Source organism: Vanacampus margaritifer, chromosome 11 (genome assembly GCF_051991255.1).
Source record: "Vanacampus margaritifer isolate UIUO_Vmar chromosome 11, RoL_Vmar_1.0, whole genome shotgun sequence".
NCBI lineage: Eukaryota > Metazoa > Chordata > Actinopteri > Syngnathiformes > Syngnathidae > Vanacampus > Vanacampus margaritifer.
In genome coordinates this window covers 21,217,875-21,237,780 of record NC_135442.1, presented here as the reverse complement: position 1 = coordinate 21,237,780, position 19,906 = coordinate 21,217,875, and the positions used below count along the sequence as shown (strand labels likewise).

At 37.2% G+C, this 19,906-nt stretch overlaps 1 protein-coding gene and 1 long non-coding RNA gene across 3 annotated transcripts in view; one reads left to right on the top strand and one right to left on the bottom strand.

Annotated features, from left to right (window-relative positions):
• Positions 1-11,570, top strand: part of gdap2 (ganglioside induced differentiation associated protein 2) — a 51,422-nt gene extending 39,852 nt beyond the window's left edge. For both annotated transcript variants that reach the window (XM_077580506.1, XM_077580507.1), the window contains exons 12-14: positions 3,165-3,219; positions 3,343-3,486; positions 10,168-11,570. In XM_077580506.1, the coding sequence (XP_077436632.1) occupies positions 3,165-3,219; positions 3,343-3,486; positions 10,168-10,200 (232 nt within the window). In that variant the 3' untranslated portion in view covers positions 10,201-11,570. The remainder of the gene's footprint in view (positions 1-3,164; positions 3,220-3,342; positions 3,487-10,167) is intronic.
• Positions 11,571-18,252: 6,682 nt separating this feature from the next.
• Positions 18,253-19,630, bottom strand: LOC144060713 (uncharacterized). Its single transcript, XR_013295989.1, has 2 exons — positions 19,484-19,630; positions 18,253-19,408 (listed from the first exon to the last, which is right to left on the bottom strand). It is a non-coding gene; the product is annotated as an uncharacterized LOC144060713 (long non-coding RNA).
• Between the last annotated feature and the right edge of the window lie 276 nt (positions 19,631-19,906).

The window sequence follows — 19,906 nt, the reverse complement described above, 5'->3', positions numbered from 1 at the left end:
GCAAGTGCTCTACTATAGATCACATTGGTGTTAGTCAGTGAACTCTTATTTATCAACAACCAAAAGTACTGTATGGCCGTAACTGACGTAGAAACATAAAGACACGAACAGCATACACACTTTACTCTCACACTCGCTCTCGCTGTCCTATTAAAAATGGCAAATTTAGTGGTCGAACTGGATACGTGCAACAAAATCTTTGAGTGGCAGCCAAAATTAATGTGTGGCATTCCCGCCACAGAAAAATGGTTATGTGGGTAAAACTGCGGCTGTATTTGCTGATCCAATTGGCAAATTACGACATTGCGGCCGAGCATAAAATTAACAAAATATGCAAAATAGCCAATCTGATATAGCCGGTCAGATTGGTGAAAAAAGCCAATACTTTAGGCCGGTTAGTGTCTGAAACATTAAGGCAAAGGAAGCTTTTCTCTTTTCTTTTTCTTTTTTACCTGTTGCTAAACTTGGCACGACAAATAAAAAAACAAAAACTGTTTTGCAGATACTTGATATTTTTGGCCATTTCTCTAGAGAAAGATCAAAAAGCTTGTAATTAGGGCTGTCACAAACAAATCTTTTTGTAATCAATTATCTTATCGATTATTCAATTGATTACTTGCGCATCATGGTGAATTTTCAACAAAGACTCTTATGTTAATGGCCTTTAAAAAAAATTACAGTGAGTTTAGGCGAGGACTTATTTAAAAAAAAGTGTGTATATATATATATATATATTAGAGCTGTCAAACGATCAGATTAATCACATCTTAAAATTTTGATTAATCACAATTAATCGCTTAAAAAAGGCTTTTTTATCCAAAAAAAATTCCCCGCCAAATTTGAAGAGCACCATGTTATGTGTTAATTATTTTGACATTTAATGTTGAGGACGTCTTTTTTTATTTTTGATCCACTGCACACGCTTATCCTCCTCTTTTTCTAATCAGTTAAAATTACTTGCATAATTTAAAATGGAAAAAAATGACCCCATTATTTTGACATTAACAAATATTCGAAATGTGATATGCAAACATTTCTTAAATGCTTTACTTTAATGCATGTAATTATGTTTATTGCTCAAACACAACCTGTGCTACCTTACACGTGGCCATCCGCTGTCACGCTAAAGGATAATCTATGGTCAAAATTAATTTTTCTCTCACTGCTTAACGGTAATGTTAAAGCTCAGTTAGCTAGAGAGGCTCTTAACACATCAAGCCGTCACAACAATTCAGTGGAAGAAGCTTGGCCCCCGTAAAGCAATGATGGGGCGTACTGTGACGAAGATTAAGTTTGTTCTGTGTTAGTTCACTTTAAAATGTTAATCAGCATTATTTTTTTCTCCAGTGGATTCAGATAGCGGATTTTCACTACAGTAATTTCTGGACTGTAAGGCGCACCTGACCATAAGCCGCGCTAGCTAAATTGGGGGAATACTAGAGTTTACTACACATATAAGCCACACTCGACTGTAAGCCACAGGTGTTTTAATGTTATCGCACGTTACAACATAAAACTCAAAACCGTGTTGATGTTGAACATACAAGTACACAGTGTTAGTAAAATTAGCTCGATCTCCTTCTCTTTGAAAAGTCCAAACATTTGATGCTGTTTCAGTTTTGAAAAGTGCGATCAGTGTATCCTTGAAAATATCTGTTCCACGATCGCAGGATATCACACATTTGACGGTTGAGGTCATTTTTCAGTCAGATGGCATCCCAGTAACTTGTAACCTATTGACAGTGTTATGCCATCTGAACTTTCTGCCGGAAATGCTTAACCCACAGAATTTTATGTTCTATTGCTATAAAATAAATAAAAACTACCAAAAGAAAGATTAGAGTATCTTCTTTCATCAGGAAAAAAAGTATATTTCTATCTGTTTCCGTTTTGCATCAATTAACATTAGAATATAGCTAAATTTCATCGTTATTCACAAATCTGTCTAAAACAGTGGGGAAAACAGCTTTTTGCAACATGGCCCTGGTTGATCTCTTATACTCTGGTGCCACCTGCTGGCTTTTTTTGTAATAACCACCATTGCTTCAAGCATTCTCTTCAGTTCAGAGGCTACATCAATGCCTTCTGTATGATCTAGCATAAAAACAACATAAAAACATATAAATATGTCTTTGGGAGCATGGTAAGTGCGAATGAACATTTGCAGCAGTATTTATGGTATTACTGTTTGATGTGGCATATTTGCTGGATATCTGTGTACAAGTGGTTACTGTATTGACTGGATTCCTTTGCTACCGAGTTCCTAATTCTGAAGATAGCATCAAAAGTGTTGTCATGGAGCAAAACACAGCCCCAGTGTATTTAGATTGGTTGTCACAAAATTGTTAACAATGTTGTTGTTTTGGGGTTTGTTTTTTGTTTTTTGTTTTTTTTTATTTTTGGTGTGCTTGTGCTGTATAGTTAAGCATCATTGAAGGTTATTCTTCAGTGGGTGGTCTTTTAAAGCACCTTACAAGCTTAAGAAGCACAGGAGGAGCTCAACATTATTCCTCTGCTAACTATTGAGATCCTTCCATCCATCCAACCAACCACTGTGTGTGTTTCACATTTCACGCCAGGATTTCGCTCTCTTCCATAAATACTTGAAACCCGCAAAAGAAGAATTACAGCCTGGATGTAATTTTAACTCTCAAACTTTATTCTGGCTCAATCGCCAATAGAAGCGAGTCCGAGCATGGCACGTTTCAACCCATCTTGCCTGTTCGCTCTGCTTCATATATCTTCTGGTTCCAGACCGCTCAAACCAGCAGACATTAACACGCCGAACCACAATGTTTCCAGTTATTACTGGCTGAGTTAGGAGACACGTGAGCTTGACCTTTTTTGTTTTTTGTGAAGCTGTACATTCTGTCTTGAATATGACACGTGGTGGATATATCCTCACTCAACATTGTGTTAGAACTTGCAGTCTCTGTGCATTTGACACAATAAAATAGGGTCACTGCAGTGTAATACTCCCAACAAGTAAATGTAAATGTTGGATTTTAAGTTCTATTGACTTTTATGTTGTATGTACAGTAAGACATTCAATACATCGTTATACATATATTATGTAAGTTATCACACATGACAGCATATGCTCCAAGCCTGTTCATATTCAAGAATGTTTGTCATTGTCACATTTTGTGCCTCATGCATTCTAGATTTAAGAAGAATTTAAAGGCCTTCTACTTTGTACATCCAACATTTCGCTCCAAGGTAAGTGAGTCGTCATGCATCATGCAGGAAAAAAAAAATTGAAAACATATTTTACTGATTTCAAAATATACACATTGTCTTTCTTTCCCCATGATCAATAAATCAATATGTCAAATTGTGCAGGTGTCCACTTGGTTCTTCACCACCTTCAGCGTGTCCGACATGAAGGACAAAGTGCGTTACCTTGACAACCTCCAGCAGCTCTTCACCTGCATCAGGCCAGAGCAGATTGACATCCCGCCTTTTGTGCTGGAGTACGATGCACGGGTGAGCGCTCGCACACACACACACTCCTTTAAGGTAGGTTCAAGCTGTTTAAAGTGTTACAGGCTCATGCAAAGGTTTGAAAAGTTCCCATGAAAAATAATGTAAGAAATAATATAAATAAATATGTTCCAGGGTCAAATTGTCGGCCACATAAATCTTTACAGGCTCATAACATTTTTAACATTCATAAAACAGACAAAGCTACTTGTAATGAAAGGCATGTAATGTAGAAGGAACGGGAAAGCCTTTGCAGGGTCATATAGTTATGTTAGCAACGCTAGGTAGAAAAGGTGTTACTTTTTTCATTTTACCATGGTGTTTATTAAATATTGCGTACAAGTAATACACTCTTCTTCTTTTTTTTACAAAAATACTGAAACTAACTCAAACTAAGCATTTTTTTTAAATAACTAAAACTAATAAAAATTAACAGAACCACCCGGTAGACTAAGTAATACTGACTAAATTTAAAAAAACAAAACTCAAAACAAAATAAAAACTAACTAAAATCGAAATTCCAAAACTATAAGAACCCTGATCAGAATTCATTGAAAATTGGAAAATTGTGCAAATATTTTAAGATAAAACTATACAACATGCTCTCCCATTCATGTCATTCAAGTACCCGGACATTTTCATCCATGCAAACAGTTAGAAATATACATTTTTTCCTGATGAAAGAAGAGACTCTAATCTTTCTTTTGGTAGGTTCCATGTTTTTATAGCAATAGAACACAATATTCTGTGGGCCTTGCAAAATAAGTCAAAATCCAGTAAATCAGTCAACTCTTCTTCTTTTTTTTTGCAGATCAACTGTTTAAACTGGTGTCTACAAATGCTGTCTACATGTCCTGGTCATTATTTCTGACATTTTAGTGCATGTTTGCCGAAAGCTTGAATTTGGCGCAAAAACAGTCTGTTTGGCGCCATCTTCAGGTTAAACACTGGGATAAACATAATTTGGCTGTTCTGGGCGACCCACGTCATTTCCTAGAAACTGACGTCGTCACTCTGCCACCACAGACTGTTATGTGAGCCTCTGTCTGCCACCCATCCGCTTACTCTTGTACAGGCCTCCTTAGCGAGTTGAAGTTGGAATAGTGGCTTTTGCGAACATCTTTTTATCGTTTTTCAGGTTGGTGATTTATTAGCGTAGCATTTGATTAGTTTATATAGCATAATTTGCGGTAGTATAGAAATTCTTAACATAGTTTAGATTATTATCATAGTTTTTACTGCTGCTGTCAATCACAGTCAGACCATGTCCAACCCTCTCCTCATTCGCAAGCCCGACAGTCCTCCAGACAACACCCCATTTGAGCGCCGTTTTCAAATATTAGTGAGGGGTGGAGCAAGAGTCTGGTTGGGTGAGTTAAACTTTAAAGCACTTACAATTGAGGGTGTCAAAATTAGTGCGTTTATTTTGAGTTAATTTAAAGTTCCTTTAACGGCACAAATTTTTTGAATGCGTGATTTTTTAAAATGTTTTTTTTGAGAGAGAGCTCAGTATTGTTCATTCGGTAATTTAACTCATTCAACATGTCATGATTATTGCTCTCTCTTTGTTTTTTTTGTTTTTTTTATTATTTTTAATGCGCGATTAATGGCCACCCCTTACTTTGAAAGCCACATCCAAATAAATGTAACAGTAATAAATTAATTTAATAATTTAATTTAATTTAATAAAATTAATTGCATATATTTGTGGAGACTGGGGTCAAGTTGTATTTTATCATTTAAAAAAATGTGCAGAATGTCACAAGTGACTTCATATTAAAGATTAGATAGCTCTTAATATGAAAAGAAAAATGAACTGAGCTGTCACCGTCTTACAAATGCAATTATGCCATCTAGTGGCAGAAAAATTACCAACACAAATCAATATCACACTCATTTTTTACAGTACAGTAAATCTTTTTAACTCAATTTTATGAATTATTATGAAATGATGGTATCAATGACTAAAAGAGGCAGCCATATTTTTATTAGTTTAACATTTGTTCCCACTTTTATGTTAACAAGAGTATGAAAACTTAGGAAAAAATACTTTTTTGTACATTTAGAACAGATATTAAATTTGTGATCAATCGTGAGTTAACTATTGAAGTCATGCGATTAATTACTATTAAAAATGTTAATCGCCTGACACCCCTACTTACAATACAAGAGCTATCAAAGTGTACGCCTTTAAAAAAAATAATCATGCTTATTGGGTAGCGCTACCTACACACTACTGAATCCTGGAGGTAAAGTCCGAGCACAGCCCCTATTCTTAACTCTGTGCTATAAAACAGAAGTCCTGAATCCTGAGTCTGTTGTGTGGTCATTTCATGACAGTTGCCTCTTGGGTTCTAATTGATAACCCATTTTTTTACTTAAGCACCATTAAGTTTGTTATCTTAGTTTCAACTCTTCCTGACGTAGAACCAGAGAAAGTATTGCAAATGGGAACAACAACAAATGAGTCGCTTACTTTGTGGGTGTTTTGGTGCGGGTGTACATCGATCCCTTTAAAGTAACGCAATCCACAGTGCCCAAGGCAGTGAAGAGCCAGCTTTGCTCCTCCAGTTGCTCTCACTGAAGTGCAGCGCCCCGTGAGGAGGAAACCTTCACTGGAGTGTGACTGGTCTGGATGCAGGCCGGCAGCAAGAAAACAAATCATGTGTTTGCATCTGATTGTGGTTCAAGAGGTTGGCTTGATCCTTGATGTTGGCGCACAGCAATTTCGAGCTTGTTACATCTCTTGGACCCTTGTGAGCTTCCATAAAACCATTCTGACATTGTTAATGGCTTCAGTGGTGAGAAGACAATTCATATGCAAAATATTGTCTCCCTAAACCCATAACAGGTTAACATCATCTTCCAAATGTTGACGGCTTTAAAAGAAATTAAATTCTAGTTTGAGCTTTTCTGAGAAAGTTTGATACTATTGCTTTGTACATTAGCGTCTTGTCAATGGCTGTGAATGGGTTAACTTGGAGTTGCAAGTGACTCAGCAAGTACGGTGGCTTGTGATTGGCTGACATGAGTTGGACTCCAACCGTCCAATCTTCCTCCATGTACAAAAGTAGCTTTGCCGCTTTGCAGCTGAGGTTGACTAGCTAGCGTGGCGGCTACATAGCAGCCACTCCTCGAAAAGTCTCTAATCATCACCTCCATGGTGGTGAATAAGCCACACTTATGACAAATATCGTTGACATGAAAGGAGGATGGGTAGTAATTCAATAGCAAACTAAATGCTAAGATATCATTAAAGCTATCATTAAATGTAGTCACGAAATGCCAGAATAAATCATTGACAATCACAATTTTTACTCGTCTTGCTAGAGCCACGTTTGTTTCAGTTTGTTTGTAACCTACTATGAACAGCAAATTAATAAATATCTTTATTAATACAGATTTAACACTCTAAATTCTGGGTTCAATGTGTTTTATAATGTTTGTAGATCACGTAACTTCACCGTGTTTAATTGCCTCTTTTACGTTTGCCGCGCGCTTAATTGCCTCATTAACGTCGTAGAGCTGCGGTGTTAGAAATAGAATGGTGCCGTTTACAGCCTGCAGAGTGACGCTAAGTATCGCTCTTATGCATACTACGTTATATTTGTAATGAACGGAGAACATGCAACAGGAAACGGAAATACAGAGTAGACTTCCAAATTAAAAGTATGGATTTCAAAATAAGATATAATTAAACATCACACACTAAACAGCTTGAGGGATTCTTAACATGTTCGATATTACTAAATTACTTGAATTTAAATCTTTGCACGTCACTGCACAATTATTTGTTTCATCTTACTTATCGATTTTTTTTTTATTCATTTTATTGTGTGCTCTACGCAAAATGACTTTTATGAGCAAATTGACAACATATAATTGCCATTAATTTCATTCAATTTTAAGGAAATTTGCTGTCGTTGGCATATATATGTAATTTGTTAAAAATGATGATCTGTCATTGTTTTTGGGGAAATTTTATGTATCATAAGTACTAATGGTAACGGCACTTGGTATCGGTATCGGTCAAAAAAAAAGTAGTATGGCCTAATTGCTCCTTAGTTTATGTTGAACACAAATATCCATATACGTACTCAACAAATTAGAAATGTGCGTAATATATCTTCAATCCATTGAAGAAGGGGAAAAAGCATAACAAAGTTTGCTTAGAGATTGAAACATCATCGATTCTGAACAATAAATTGAGAGATGAGATGACAGCTGAGGTTAAAAAACTTGCTGGCCGTTTTCTCATTAACTGTCAACCTACTGAAATTCATTCCCAGAACAATTTGAATTTCAGTATTTTTAACCTTTTGTCAAGAACATTATTGTGGTTACCACAGTAACATATCTTCTATTTCATTAATGACAATGGCTGTATACTAACCTCACAAGGCAATTTAATTGTGCAAATAAATATTACTGCTTCAAAGAATAAATCAATCCAAAACAATAAAATATAAACTTAGCAGTCACATTTGAACATTGCACATTGCGCACATACTATTTTTTTAAGCAAAGCAGCCCCCAAACTTTTTAAGTGCCACAAACATAAAAATATCACTCGTCGTTAGCTACATTGAGAACGAAATGAGCTGAATTACAATAACCACAAGCAGTGTCATTGTGTTTGTTATTCTGTGACAAATAAAGTTGTCATCAGCACACAGACACAGTGCATTATTGGACGTAATAATCGGGAGATGAAGCTTCACTTTTGTGTGTGTTTTGGTTTTGGTCACTTGTGCTGGTAACGCAACTCTCGTCTCGGTTATGAAAAAATCAGACAAAGAAATTTGAGGCATCGCATTGCTTATTTAACTGGGACTTTATTTGCATTTCAGTAGCAAACAATTTGATATGTGGTCGCGGAATAATAATTTTGATCGTTGTAAATACACAAACATTCCTCGCTTGCCTTTTTCCGTGTTGTCTCCTCCCACTAAAACTTGTTGTCACGCTGCCATTGTTCCTTGCCCACTGATGCTCTGAAGAGCATCGATCGGGGTTAGCCTCAAGACGTTAGCTTTCGGCTAATGTTGGACGTGTCCGCTAGCTTCTACTGCTCATGAATGAACAGTGCTGAATTACGTCGCCGGAGCTGGCGGCTTTTTAAAATATCCCTAATATTCATGTTACAGACGGAAACGTTCATTAATTTCTGTAACAAAACACGGACAATCCGTGACCGTTGGCAGCTCTGTTGACTTTCCTAATTCAGGTGCTTCCTTCTCATGTGAATACCGGCGGCGCTGCACCCACTAGTGTCAGGAAGGTGTATCGATACTCAGAACTAGACTATCGATACTGTATCGTTTTAATAATATCGGTACGTATCAATGTGTCAATATTTTGAGCACACCCCTAGAAAAGAGGAGGAGCCAGAAAAAAAAAATGCTTCTATCAGGTGGCTGGTTGTTGTTCTAAAACTTTGGCTCATGCTAAATACTATTGCAATTATGGTTCACAGTTCAACAGCTGTAAACAATAAATACACTTACTAGATTCGGCAACTTCCTCGCACCTACTACTTTTTGCCTTAGACCCAGCCAGAGGAGTGGAGGGCTGGAGGAATGTTTGCAGCGGGCTAACAAATAAATGACAATTGACCAGTTGATCGTAAACGTAGTATCGGTAGATTGCATGACATAATTTTTTTTATTTTTAAAGATCCGAATAAGCAATAAAATAAGGTGTTGAGGTGTGTAAGCTCTCTTTTTCTTCTTGGTCATAAATAAGATCTTGTGTTGTTTCCCCGTTCCAAATACTGTACATCTGTTTTGTTTAGTTTTTTACAAATTTTCTAGCTTGTGGACATTAGCATTGGTGACTGAGATAATTAGCATCTTGACATCCGTAAGAGTCCATCATAGACAATTGAAACAAAGAGAATCCGGTCAGTTTTCAAAATAAAATATTTTTAGCCACAGATTAACCGAAAGTACTTTTTTGTGTGTGTTGCTTTATTTCTGAGCAGCCTGCCGTGGCACGGTCCAAATCGCGGAACGGTACCCGTTGGTTGCGGACCATTCTAGTCAAGATTATAACTACAGGAAAGGAAGTATTTGTGTAAAAAAAAAGATTCTGAATTTTCTTAAAGTGCAATAAGTCAGGTCTTTCATAAATATAAGAAAATACTTTTAATTCAAGTGAACAATAAATTGGGGTAAGATACAAAAAAAGGTGGTCTTTGAAATTCTATGTTCTTAAGAATTTTTGGGGTGAAAAGAGATCAATTCATGGTTTTATGCATCGATTTCAGGCTTGAAGATGAAAATCGATTCAATATCGATTATTCAGTGTTTTAAACCCGGCCCTACTGTAACGGTATATGCCTAATAATTTGGACTGAAGTATCATACGTACGTTAATGCTCGTCATCACTGCATTCATGGAACATTTTATTCTATTTCTATCAAGCACCGCCTTGTGGCTAAATGTGATAAGCAACGTGAGAGAGGAACAGCTGAGCTCAAAAGTCTTTCTAGGATAAAAGTTTCCACTGATAGAGACCAAACATGAATCAGGTCAGGTCAGGTTATGTGGTTAATGAAGTTCCAAATGAATTTTAAACGTATCAGCTTCTTTAACCTTGTGCTTGACCTACCAGAAAAGAGACACACTCAAACGTTTTTCCCTCTTTAAATTGTGAGCCAGTTTCTGATCTCTCCATTCCAGGTAAACGGACGTTCCCAGTCTTCCGGCCTGTGACGGCCGAACGGTCATGGTCTCAACCGGTTTCCAAACATTTTGTGGTCGACAACCGTCTCAATCCGCCTGAGGGGCTGATCAACATCGTGGAGAGACTTAAAATAATTACTACGGTCAACTTGGTGCTTTTTTGTGTAGCTTCCGCATCTTGGAAACCAACATCCATATGACTCAGTTACAAAGTTGTGATGCTGTCATCATGCAGGTACAAAACGTCAGTGGTTTGATGCTACATGACTTTCAGAAAATATCCGTTTAAGTCTGAAGCGATAACGGCCCAACGTGACTGGGAAATGTGAACAGCTGATGTCAGGAATGTCCACAAGATGACGCTGAATGTTTTCATTTTTAAATTTATCAAAACAGGTCTCAGATGATTTTGTAGCACGTTAATTTTCATTTCAATTTCAATCCTGAAAAATCACAAATTGTCATCAAACTTTCTTTCTAATGTTTTTTGTTAGGGGACCTAAAATGATCACCTAATTTTTCTTCAACAATTGTAAAGTTAGTTCACATCCAGCAAATAGTCAAGTCCAATTTTAACATTATTTTATAACACAATTATTCTGCCGGATGAGAAATGTAAAGTTAGCTAAATTGTAGAAAATTGTTAGTAACCAAAAGTCACATTCTAAAATGTTTCCTTCAACTTCCAGCTTCAGCATTATTTTGCCAGACGAGAGTCAGGCCAATCGGCTCCTTCTGTGTCGAGGTATCGGACCTACCACAGATTTATGGCGATTTATGTTCTTTGATTGTCAAAATTCTTGTCATTGCTAATACATTAGCTTCTAGTGGCCCCAAACTGCCTGATCGTCATTTGGACCGCTTCCACTCCGCTCTTCCAATTCCGTCAACATGCCGTCACGTTGCTTCAGAATTTACACATTATAGGAAATTGTTTTTGGATTTCCATTGATGATGACACTTTTATTTGCTCACTTTATTTTTTTTTAAGTTGACAATGTTGAAGTGGTGTTTGTTTAATGGCAAATCAAAAATACAGAAGTACTTGAATACATTCCTGTGATTGTTTTATGGTCTGTTTGACAACAAAGGCGCTAACATATTTACAAATAGAAGTGGTCACATGACCTTCACATTGCTTTCATCTTGACACTTGAGACTAAACTCAAAACGCTGCGTTGTTTCTCTGGACGTTCATCAAAACAAAAGTTGTGAGGGTTTTTAAATTGTCCTCAAAAATGTGAAAGTGTGAATAAAGTATATTAGCATTATTGATTTTTCCCATGAAACAGTGCGAAACTGATTATGAGCCAAATGTATCTTTTAATATTTTTATTTTATTTGACTTCAACTGTTAATTGTCAACTTTTTTTATACTCTGATTAAACTGATCTGCCGTAGTTTGTATTACTGTTTTCTTTTCTTGTGTGATGTTGGACAGCAGACAAAAAAATGTGTATGTTTTTTTTTTGTTTTTGTTTTTTTAAGCTGTTGAATTTAGAAGATGTCCTTATTCTGTGCTGCCTCTGAAGGCCTAAAATTGCGATGTCGATTTCTTCCCTTCCTTCTGGGTCGGTGCTGTTCATACATAAGAGTGACCCGGCAAAAGGTGGAAAAATACCAGCTTTACAGGCAGTGTGAAAGGATTTCATGCGTGTGTCCAACAGTGTAAAATTATCCTTTTCAAGAAGCGTTGAAAATAGTTAAGAATGAAAATGCAGGCGTACTCTCCAAGTTCTAATGTTTGATGTCGGAGCACTCCAAGCCAGACCGAGTTCACTTGGAAGAACTTTGGGGCGATGAGTTCAAGCGCTTTTTATCATTTCAGGCTGTGATGGCATCACCTGAGGATGAACACCACTTGATCCTGAAAGATTCATACCACCCGTATGGGCCGTTAAGTTGTGGGAGCTTGTCAAAGGAGACATTTGGTTTCATGTCAAACTTGTAAAGTTCGGGACATAGATATGTTACTGCCTTAATATTTCCATGCATCCTTGGTGATGGGATTTCATCAATTAATCCATCAGAAACACATTTTTGAGCTAATAATATGGTGAGAAGTTGAGTATTGTGTACGTGAAGAAGGGTGTGTACAGTTTCATTTTTCAGCTACCGGTGGCTGTAGCGATTCAACACTCAATTTTCTGTGTTCAGCAGCTTTAAGTAAGCACAGTTAATGTTCAGATTGAACATAATGTTATAGAGGACAATGATAATACAACTTTATTTTTTTTACAGATAAAACTGAGCACTTGTGACTAAGACCTGGTTGTATTTTAAAGTGTATTTTTGAGATGGTATTTTGTGCCATCTTTGGATTCAAGTGATTTCCTTCCATCTACACGACTGAGGGAGAATATAATACACTGCAAAATCACAACCAGTTTTGACATGTGGGCCTACGCATCTGTCATCTGTCATTTTTCATTTGCGGTTAATCGCTAAGTGAGGATGAAGGAATCTACAACTATTGTTTAGCCTTTGCATAGCTTCGTGCTTTTTGCTTCACTTTTATCTGGAACAACGAACAAAAGGGTTCCTAGTGTCAATGATTGGACCAGTTTGAGCAACAAATCAGCCGCAGAGACACTTCACACATCGTTGATGCAAGCAAAGACGTCAAATCAAATGCAGACTCAAAAACTCAAGAACAGCAAACAGAACTTGATTATGTGCAGAAGCCGTCAAGCCAAATCATCTGCGACCGGGCCTGATCGCCATATGTTGACTTTGCTTTTCTTTTTTTTTTAACTGCTTTGCTATTCAGCAGGAGAGCACGTGCAGACTGAGCAAAGTGGAGATTGTTCCCATGAAGGCACATGATGGTGCATTAATGAGAACACAAGCTGGTTCTGGTCGCTCATTTGAACCCAAATTCTGATTGCAGCAAAGAATACAAACTGAATGGATAGGATGAGCAAATGGTTAGAAAAGACTGATTAGGTTTTCAATAGAACCACATGACATATAGAAAAAACTAGTTGCTGGACGTTTATTTCTTTATTTTTTTGAGGAAATGTATTAAATATATTCCAGGCAGGCGGTGGAATGACTGGTTAGCACGTCTGCCTCCCAGTGCAGAGGACGTGAGATCGAGTCCGGGCGTCGGCCTTTCTGGGTGGAGTTTGCATGTTCTCCCCGTGCTTGCGTGGGTTTTCTCCGGGTACTCTGGTTTCCTCCCACATTCCAAAGACATGCAAGGCAGGTTAATTGAACACTCAAAATTGTCCATAGGTGTGATTGTGAGTATGGTTGTTCGTCTCTGTGTGCCCTGTGATTGGCTGGCAACCAGTTTAGGTTGTACCCCGCCTACTGCCCGAAGCCAGCTGGGATAGGCTCCAGCGACCCTTGTGAGGAAAAAGCAGTTAAGAAAATGGATGGATGGATGGATATTCCAGGCATCATGACAACTTGAAATGTTGGCTGACATAAAAGTGTGAGAGAGAGAGAGAGGTTTTTCTCGAAAACACATTTGAACTGCAAATCATTGCCGGTGGCACAGAACCATTCGTTTTAGTAATACATGAATCATTCAGTTGTCCTTTGAGTGGAATTTAAATATTACACTTTTATGTTATTGTTTTTTTCCCTGCGTCTACCAAGCACCCATTTGTCAGTTTCTCTTGTCTTTGACTATATTGAGGTTCTTCTGCCTATTTTGATCCCCAGAGCTTCTGGTTCTTCCCAAAACAAAGTCCTGATCGCCTGACCTGCTGAAAGTCTATCAGAAGCACAAGATTTTGGACATGGTTTGGTTTCTAAAGGCAGTGACGCCAGGTGTTTTCCAACAGCAATTCTTAGGTTCATTTTAGTGCTGTCATTTGGGGACGTTGATAAATATAGCTGTGTATCATCCGCGTTGCCATGATCACCAACATTGAAGTATTTGACTCAAAAGTACAGATTGAACAGACGGGGTCCAAGGACTGACCCTTGAGGGACCCCACAATAACATGTCATGGCCATTCACTCAGATTTGAAACTTCCAATGGTCACTAAATAAAACCAAGTAGGATCCGAACCATTTTAAGACTGTTCTATTCAAGGCACAAATTGCTGACACAAAATCCTAAAAATTCCATCAGTCCATTTTCAACATTGTTTATTTTGTCCAGGGCTTCCCAAAAATTGTCCGTCTGAATATGGTAAAATCTTTATGCCGACATAACAATGAGGATCGATTCGCTATTGCCTAAGTAAAGATTAAATGAATATAAAAAATAATATGTCAAGTTTAGGTTTGTTTGTTTATTCGTTCTTTTTGTCTCTTTGCATGACGTTATTCTCTCTTGGCTACCTATATTAACTAAACTTCTTTTTACTTATGAGATTATTGCAGTGTTTCTCAACCCTGGTCCTTGAAGCACACTATCCAGCCTGTTTTCCATGTCTCCCCATTCCAACGCAGGTGAGGATCATTATCAGGCTTCTCCACAGCTTGCTGATGAGCTGTCATTGGGATCAGCTTCTTTTTTTTTTCAACCAAAAATGCCTTGCGCTGGTTGGAGGGTGTAATTGGCAGAAAAAAATATTTCATAAGGGGTACATCATTGAAAAAAGTTTGAGAACCACTGGTTTAGATGACTGCTGCTAAGCTTTTGTCTAGATCCCATCGGTTTAGCCAAAACCAAAACCCTCCCATTCTGTCTCCCTTGCATCGGTTCTGTTCATTTTGCGATTCAATGCAGAATTTTAACTTCATGTCACTTGAATCTTTGAAATTCAGAATCTCGGGTCGCTAATAGCGACCCACCAGGCTTGGCGTTCTGTTTGGACAGGGGTTGTGTCTGTGAAGACAAATTCCTTGTGTGTTTTACATACTTGACCAAAAAAGATGATTCTGACTCTTACTCCTCATTGGTGGATCAGGTGTCATTTTATTGTTCTGTTTGGTCTACTTTGACTGCCTTTTACTTAGGCCACGTCCACACAAAAGCCAGTTTCAATGTATCCTCACAAGTTTCTTACCGTTTAGGCCGTTCGTCCACACGATGGCTTGAAACCGATCACTTTTGAAACCGGGCTCCAGAGTGGAAAGATTTCAAAACACGCGCTGTACGCGTCCGTCTGGACAGGATACTTCTCCAGTGATGACGTAATGGTCGCAGCTCGATGACGACGCATTGTCGCAGATTGATGACGTATGCGCCAATTCTCGCGTGACTGCGCACGAACCGTCAGTCTGTCAACAACAATGGCGGATAGCCGTGTCGTAGCCGTTTTGTGCAGCCTTATAGCTTGCTTATGCTTTTGCAGCAAAATATTTTGCTTCTTTATTCACACGTTCAACAAGCGGTGTCGTACTTGAATCACCCGCCATTGTCACTTCTCCTGTGTTTGTCTTTTTCATGTTGTTTTGATACATGCAAAGCCATGTTTGTTCTGTAGAAAGCAATAAAGTTAGAAAAACAAGTGTTTGTCTTCTTTGCTGATTCTTCTTCTACGCTTTCCGTTTACTCCCTGTGGCTGCACTACATTGCCACTCCAGACTTGGCATATACATTACAGCCGTTAAACGTCCTCTGTGTGTACGAGATTTGTTTGAGGAACGAAGCCGGCTTTGCTTCCGTCTGGACGGGGCCTTAATGTCCCTCTCACGAGGTGAAAAAAAAAAGGTGATAGAGTCTTGCGGTCTCTTGCTGCCAAACTGTGGACTGGACTTCGACTTGAAGGAAGAGCTGCCACCTCTGTTGACATTTTTAAAAAGCAGTTCAAACACATTTGTTTCAGCAGGCATTCCAGTAGGACTTGAATATTTTGATTAGTTTTCCTTGCGTTGACTATCTGTCTGTTTATGTATTTTATGAGTGCTTTCTGTGAAAAGTGCCACACCTGATGTTTCACAGTGATGTCAAAATGTAATCACATACAATCGGAAGATAGGCATGCCAACATCAAAATTATTGTACACTGACTTTGAGAAGTTTGTGATTGAAGCCTATTTCATTATTCTGAAATGTGAATGAAATATGCACATTTGTGTGTGTGGACTTAGCATACTTGGGTGTGTTTTATTTGTGCAGCAAACGAAAGTTTTGTGGTGCAAATACGTCATCACAAATCCATGAAAGTATGCAAACATTCTTTAACAATATGCTGAATATTCTTCAATTGTGTTTTGCATACAGTATATAGCCTATAATGTTTTGCTGCAGCTGTCATGAAACTATAACATATTGTAATCTACTTCCCCCTTTCCCCATATTCCATCATTTTAGTATGCTTGATCACAAGTATACAAATACATACACATATTTTAATTTTACCTTCTAAGACGTACAGTGTCTCTGTAAGATGTTTGGTATGGAGGTAAATATGGTGCAAAAGTAACTTGTAAAAAAAAATTACCTGTAGAACAAAGTATAAATTTGTATCTGTAGAGGTCGTGATTTGTACCTGTAAAAATAAATTGTCCCTATAAAAAAATTGTACCTTTAAAAAAAATATAAAAATTGTATCTGTAAAAACAAATTTGTACCTGTACAAAAAAAATTGTACCTGTACAAAAAAGTGTAAATTTGTATCTGTAAAAGTTGTGATTTGTACCTGTAGAAATGACAACTTGTAGTCAAAGAAGTCGCCACTAGGAGTCACAAGTGTTTTTTCTGCTGCTGTCCAGACTTTTGCACCAAATCTCTCGCTACAAATGGTGCAAAACTGATTTGTGGTTGTAGAAGAAGAGGATTTGGGCGGGCTAAAGTTCAACCTCGTTGGTTCAGCGAACAACAGTGGGTTGATCTCAAATGACGCCACGTTTTTATCATTAATATGCACAAGTCCGAAATTCCAAACAGAGTAGCCACACCAGTTTACGTGTCATTTTGGAAGAAGAGGACGTCCCATGCGTGAAAATTTAAACATGGTTCAATATACAAACACCGTGCGGAACAGCTTAAACGTTGGTTGACATGCAGAGCACTCAAAGTGGGCAGAAAGAAAGACGTTTTAGTATGAAGGTAAGATTTATTGTACGATCATAGCTCGTAATCCGGAGCTAGCTAGCTCATCTCATGTTGTTAATTGTCACGAAAACTGAACACATTGAAGTCAAGACTTTTATTTCAAGTTTTGAAGCCTACCAGTGTAAACATATGATCAATACCTTGTACCTGTAAAAAAAAAAAAATCTAAAAATACCTCATAAACTGCTGCTTAGTGTTTAGATGTGAAAATTACTATAGAGCTACAGAACCCTATTGAATGTTTTACTAGATAACCTAAACCTATAACCAAAAGTGGACAATACTCAGCTACTTGTATTTGACTAACATTATATTCAAGTATCTACTCTTACTATCATAACAGAATGAAAACAAAACGTTTTTACTGCGAGTGAATCTTTAAGCCGCTACAGGTATTTTAACCTCAACCCTTTATCCTCTGTATTTAATCATTTTATTTTAAATATTACAATTTCTTGATAAATGACAGTATTTTTGCAATGTATGCTTTGCAAACAGTTAAAAAAAAAAAAAGGCAATTTTTTTGTACAGGTACAAATCATGACTTTTACAGATACAAATTTGTTTTTACAGATACAAAAAATTTTTTACACAGGTACAATTTTTTTTTACAGGTACAAATCACGACTTTTACAGATACAAATTTAGACTTTTTTCTACAGGTACAAAAAAATTTTACAAGTTCGTTTTGCACCATAAATACCTCCATACACGTGACTGGACAGCAGCAGAAAAAACACTTGTGACTCCTAGTGGCGACTTCTTTACTACAAGTTGTCATTTCTACAGGTACAAATCACAACTTTTACAGATACAAATTTACACTTTTTTTCTACAGGTACAATTTTTTTTGTACAGGTACAAATGCTGACTTTTACAGATACAAATTTGTTTTTACAGGTACAAATGCTGACTTTTACAGATACAAATTAGTTTTTACACAGGTACAATTTTTTTTTTTACAGGTGCACATCTTTTTTACAGGTACAAATCACGACTTTTACAGATACAAATTTAGACTTTTTTCTACAGGTACAAAAAAATTTTACAAGTTAGTTTTGCACCATATTTACCTCCATACACGTGACTGGACAGCAGCAGAAAAAACACTTGTGACTCCTAGTGGCGACTTCTTTACTACAAGTTGTCATTTCTACAGGTACAAATCACAACTTTTACAGATACAAATTTACACTTTTTTCTACAGGTACAATTTTTTTTGTACAGGTACAAATCATGACTTTTACAGATACAAATTTGTTTTTACACAGGTACAATTTTTTTTTTACAGGTACACATCTTTTTTTACAGGTACAAATCCCGACTTTTACAGATACAAATTTAGACTTTTTTTTTACAGGTACAAATCATGACTTTTACAGATACAAATTTGTTTTTACACGTACAAATCATGACTTTTACAGATACAAATTTGTTTTTACACGTACAAATCATGACTTTTACAGATACAAATTTGTTTTTACACGCACAAATCATGACTTTTACAGATACAAATTTGTTTTTACACGCACAAATCATGACTTTTACAGATACAAATTTGTTTTTACACGCACAAATCATGACTTTTACAGATACAAATTTGTTTTTACACGCACAAATCATGACTTTTACAGATACAAATTTGTTTTTACACGTACAAATCATGACTTTTACAGATACAAATTTGTTTTTACACGTACAAATCATGACTTTTACAGATACAAATTTGTTTTTACACAGGTACACATCTTTTTTTACAGGTACAAATCACGACTTTTACAGATACAAATTTAGACTTTTTTCTACAGGTACAAAAAAATTTTACAAGTTAGTTTTGCACCATATTTACCTCCATACACGTGACTGGACAGCAGCAGAAAAAACACTTGTGACTCCTAGTGGCGACTTCTTTACTACAAGTTGTCATTTCTACAGGTACAAATCATAACTTTTACAGATACAAATTTACACTTTTTTCTACAGGTACAATTTTTTTTGTACAGGTACAAATCATGACTTTTACAGATACAAATTTGTTTTTACAGACACAATGTTTTTTTTTATAGGTATAATTTTTTTATATAGATACCCCAAAAAAATTTACAGGTACACATTTTTTTAACAGGTACAAATCACGACTTTTACATATACACGTTTATACATTTTTCTACAGGTACAAAATAATTTACAAGTTACTTTTGCACCATATTTACCTCCATAGTTTGGCCCCTCCAGGAAACATGCCATTAATCTGTCTGTGGGGAAAATCAGCCCTGTGTTGGAAAACGTAAACGTTAAAAGTAATATATGCACCTTATCAGAAGCTAGCACTGGTAGCTAATGCTAACCTTGCATCAGGAAGATCAATTTAGATGACGACGGAAGGTCGCCATGTGGCCAACACTTGAGTGGTGCGAGCGCGTGCACAGGACGTGTTTGCGAAAAGGAAGGCGCTGATGCGTGGAATAGTGCACGCTGTCTCTGTTTCGGCCACATGGCACCTGCTTCACGTCCTCTTGTGCGCTGTGGAGTCCACCCGGGACCCACCCACCCGCCTCCTGTTGGAAGGGGTGCAGGCGTGGGAGGCGGGGCAAGGCCAATTGCTTGTATTTGCGCAGCTTGTGTGATTTCGGAGAAGCGGACAGTTTACATGAGCTGCTCCACTTTACACAGTTTTTCATGATGACATTTTTGCCAGGATCATGAAGAGCCTTTAGTCAGAATCCTTTATATCCATCTGAAAGTCCAACATAATCTGTCCTCGCTAGTTA